At 58.3% G+C, this 4,386-nt stretch overlaps 1 protein-coding gene across 4 annotated transcripts in view; it reads right to left on the bottom strand.

The window, feature by feature from the left end:
• The window catches only part of Spint1 (serine peptidase inhibitor, Kunitz type 1), a 13,224-nt gene that overhangs the window by 8,158 nt on the left and 680 nt on the right, over positions 1 to 4,386 (bottom strand). For 2 of the 4 annotated variants that reach the window (XM_013512623.1, XM_013512625.1), the window contains exon 2: positions 3,715 to 4,233. In XM_013512623.1, the coding sequence (XP_013368077.1) occupies positions 3,715 to 4,150 (436 nt within the window). In that variant the 5' untranslated portion in view covers positions 4,151 to 4,233. The other 2 variants (XM_005381266.1, XM_013512624.1) reach the window with 2 other exon arrangements.

The raw sequence follows: 4,386 nt of genomic DNA, 5'->3' as shown, positions 1-4,386 counted from the left end.
GGTCTTGCTATGCAGTTTAGGCTGACCTTGAGCTCACTTTGTAGCCCAGGCTGGTCTCGTGCCTCAGCCACCCAAGTGCTGGGATTACAGGTGTGCGCCACCTGCCTGGCTTTGAACCACTTCTTACCACAAAAGCATCTACTTTTACCACTTTGTGTATGTGTGTGTGAATATCAAGACAGTATTTGAACCAGGAATAGAGATGCATGTCTATAATCCCAGCACTCTGGGAGGCTAAGGGAAGATCACAGCCTGGGCAATTTTGGGAGACCCCCAAAATAAAAAATAAAAAAGGCTCAGGATGTAGCTCAGGGGTACAGTGCTCCTGGGAGCAATGCCCAGTACCACACACACGTACACACACACCCAAAGAGTATCTGAATTCACAGCTTTCCTCCCTAAATCAGGCCACCTTAGTTATTGGTATTAAAACAGCACAACAGTGTTCACTAGGGGATGTGCTGACATACACTGAGATGGGTTGCAAGTCTTCATTATTATAAACAACACTATGGTGAATAGGTTGTACACACATGTGAGCTAAGTGTTGAGAAGAATTTACACAAGCAGAGGCCAGGCGTGGTGGTGCACACCTGTAATCCCAGCACTTGGGAGGCTGAGGCAGGAGGATCGTTGCAAGTTCAAGACCAACCTGGGCTACAAAGTGAGCTCAAGGCCAGCCTGAACTGCGTAGGGAGACTCTGTCTCAAAAAGACAATAAAAAAAAAGAAAAAAAATTCACAGAAGTGTAACAGTGTCCAGGATGACGTTCTTAAAGATATGGCCAGGGCGCCCTTCGCAGAGGCTGTGCAGAGTTCAAGCGTAAGAGCATGGAGCATGAGGCCACAGCTGGTAGGAGGCTGAGTCACAGAAAGAGGCAGAGAAAGTAGAGCCAGTGGGGCGCTCATACACGCAGGTGGTCACAGACTTGAGAAGACCAGGACAGATGGTGGCGGGGAAAAGTAGCTCCAGAAGGGAGAGGTTTCGCAGAGAAGTGTGTTAAGTGGCCGGGGGAGCTATGAAACAGAAAATAGAAACTGGCTGCCTGGGACCCAGGGAACAGGAGGCAGGGCGAGCAGTGGGAAAGGAACTTGGCTATCTAGCAGCACCCCCAGCCCAGGGCGTGGCCCCCTGCGGTCAGGAGAGTACTCCATGAGACAGGCAAGGGGACAAAGGCTGGGAGAGAGTGTTCCTCCTTCCTTGTGTTTTGCAGAAAACCAGCTTCTGAAGAGGGGAAGACAGAGCAGCACCCCAACCCCCCAATCCCAGCCTGGTGGAAGGGCAGGCGGAGTGACACACCTGACCTGGGGCTGAATCAGGACCGCCCCTCCCCCTCCCCTCTGTCCTCATCAGGCCTCAGGCCGCGGGACCAGGGGCCACATGCCCTGCCCTGCCACTCCCAAAGGAGCAAAGGGCTAGAATGGCAATAAAACTGGCCCTTCCCCAGCTGCTAGGCCTCAGGACATCTCCAGGGAAACACTCTGTCATCCTAAGCCACGGGAAAGGGGGAGGGGAGAGAAGGGACCAGCAACTTTGCCTCCAGTTCCAGGCATCTGGACCGGAGTGGCCCAGCCACAGGTAGGGAAGCAATGAAATGCACGCCAAAGAGGGCTTCTCAATAGCACACAAGAATCAAAGGCTTACAAGCCCTGATCACACTACCTTGTCTGCCTCACCCCAGGCTCTCTCTCAGCAGCTGATAGCACAGTCCCCGACAGCTCACAGCTTCCTCCTCTTCTCAAGGCCCTGGAGCATTCTGGGAAGGGCCTAGACTGGCCTGGGGCTCACACAGTCTAACCCTACTCCCTCCCCCAAACGCTCCAGGAAATCCACCAGCCATCTATCCCACACTAAGAGCCAGTCCTGGTGGTTTCCAGATGAGAAAGGTGGCCCCGATCCGGCTTAGCTCCCAGGCCAATTCCTCCAGAACTTCAGGACCTGGCCCTACAGAAGGCCTCCCATGGGGCCTCTGTCAGAGCAGGAAGGGCACTACCCATCGCAGTCTCAGTCACTTTGTGTCATTACCACCTACCTACTTATCCACTGCTTCCTTGTGGAACAGGCTCCAGCCCTGGTCTAGTGGGGCTCCACGGCCCAGCCTAGACCTCAGATGGCATCCCCGCTCCCAGAATGCCCCTTGCCTCTCGTCAGAGACCCAGGAGAGCTACTGGACTGCTAGGGAGCAGACAGGATCCTTAGCCTGGGAGACATCAAGTCCTAGGGGAAAGGCTGGAGAGGAAAGTCCCTTTCCCACTTTCCAAACCAGCCCACCTCCGCCTCAGCCAGCCTGGTCCCTTGGACTCCCCAGTCTTACTTTCCGGTATGCGCTAGTCACAGACTGGGTTTCTCCCAGAAAGGTGATCTCCTGTGAAACAGCACAGGACTTTTGCTCCTACCCTGGAGTGAATCCTTGGCTTACCATTTAGGGGACAGTGTTATCCTGGGCCAATTATTTAAGTGAGAGATCAGTTTCCTAACCTAAAAAGCAGATGCCTGCCAACGGCACCCTTTTCAGAGACGGTTGACCAGATATCTGGCAGGATGTGTGGTACAGCCCTCAGTGACAGACACAGGGCTCCCAGAGGTTATTGGCTGTCACCTGCTGCAGCCCTGGAGCCCCACTTGGCCAGAATAGCCCCAGAAGAGAAGCGGAAGGGAAAGCCGACCAGCCCCATCCCAGCTGCCTGCTCAGGGCCAGGAGGAAAGGGGAGGAGCCCTGGCCCCCACTTCCCCTTAGGCCTGGAAGTAAATAGCAGAGCGGACTCCTCAGGTACCAGACCCTAAGTAGGAAGAGCCCTCCGGCTCACGTGCGCATGCACGCACACCTGGCTGGACAGGTGACATCCCTCCCCTACCAGGTACACATACCAGCAGGCTGACTCACAGGCAACTCTCCTCACCGCCCCCAGCCTCCAGGCCACTGTGCCCACGATGCCGGCGCCCACCTTGGGCCAACCCCAGGCTGGGTTTGTTCTTCAGTCTCTGCCATCTGGCTGTTTTTCCCGACCACCAACACAACAATCTGTTCCCAGGGGCGAGGAACGCTAAGCAGTCCTTTGTCAGCCCGTGGAAGAGACCACAGCCAGGCTCCCTCGCCCAAGCCTCAAAAGTGCGTGGCTGGGGTCTTTTTGGTCTCCAGGCTGCATCCAGTCAGCTCACTGTCTAACTCAGCCTATCGGGGCCAGAGGTTGGGAACCTGGGGAGATGCTTCCTCTCTCCTCTCTCTCTCCCATACAGGCAGCCCGGAGCCGGGCCTCCCTCTGAGCAGCAGCCACCTCACCGCCTCTGCACGTCCCGAATCAGGAGCCAGTCTCTCAGATGTGCCCCTCCCTCATTACATCCCTTTCTTTGTTTACTGTTTACACTGCCTACTTCTAAGGAGGAGTCCGGGTGGAGATGGACTTTCCTCCCTCCCTGTGTGTGCGTGTGCGTATGCGTGTGCGTGTGTGTGTGTGTGTGTCTCCGCGGCTCTAGGTATTGAATTCAAGGCCTTCACACCAAGCTACATTCCCAGCTCTTTTTTATTCTGAGTCAGGGTCTCTCTGGCTAAATCACAAGTTGTCCAGTCTCGGCTTGAAGCTTCAATCCTCCTGCCTCGGCTTCCCAGAAGCTCCTAACTCCTCTCTGACGCTTGCCTGTCTCGGAGACCCCATAACCAGCGCCCCCCGCTTCCGAGCCTCCCCAGCCCCATCCCGCCGGCGCCCTCCTCCATACCTCCGAAGCCCTGCCTCTGCAGCTCGCGGTAGGAGCGGTAAACCTCCTGCGTGAGGTAGTTGATGAAGCCGTCCCTGCGCGCGAACTTGCACACAAAGTTCTGCTCATAGACGCAATTCATGAGGAAGCAGGCAGAGATGGCGTCCTCCCCGCCGTCGGGCTGCAGCTCCACCAGCGCCAGGTTGCAGCTCTGGGTGGCGCAGCAGGCGCGCACGCAGTCCCAGCCCCGCCGCGCCGCGGGGGACCCCAGGAAGGTGGCCCCGTTGCTGACCGAGGCCTCGGTGTCCAGCACGAAGGCAGGGACCCCGCTGGTGAAGCGGGCCAGGCAGGAGGCTCCGGTGGGCAGTTCAGCGGGCGCGGGCGGCAACCCGGCGTCGGCGGCCCTGCGGCCGAGGGCGCAAAGGAGCCACACGGCGGCGGCGATGGCGCCGGCCATCGTCCTCCCGGCTGCCGTCGTCCTTCTCCGCAGGGCAGTCACCCGCACAGCGCAGGCCTCGGGGTTCCGAGGGGGCCCGCGACCTGGGGGAGGGACCAGGAGAAAACACACCTATCAGCCCAGGAGACCTCGGGCACGGCCCGTCGCCCGGGAGGCGGAGACCCGGCCCTCCTGCGCGCTCCGGGGCCCCGACGGACGAGCTCGCGGGGCGCCGGGGCCCACGTACCGGGACACGC

The sequence above is a fragment of the Chinchilla lanigera genome, unplaced genomic scaffold (genome assembly GCF_000276665.1).
Source record: "Chinchilla lanigera isolate Chin_1 unplaced genomic scaffold, ChiLan1.0 scaffold00015, whole genome shotgun sequence".
NCBI classification, from domain to species: domain Eukaryota; kingdom Metazoa; phylum Chordata; class Mammalia; order Rodentia; family Chinchillidae; genus Chinchilla; species Chinchilla lanigera.
Note: the sequence above shows the minus strand (reverse complement) of the source record. Positions and strands in the feature narration are given on the sequence as shown.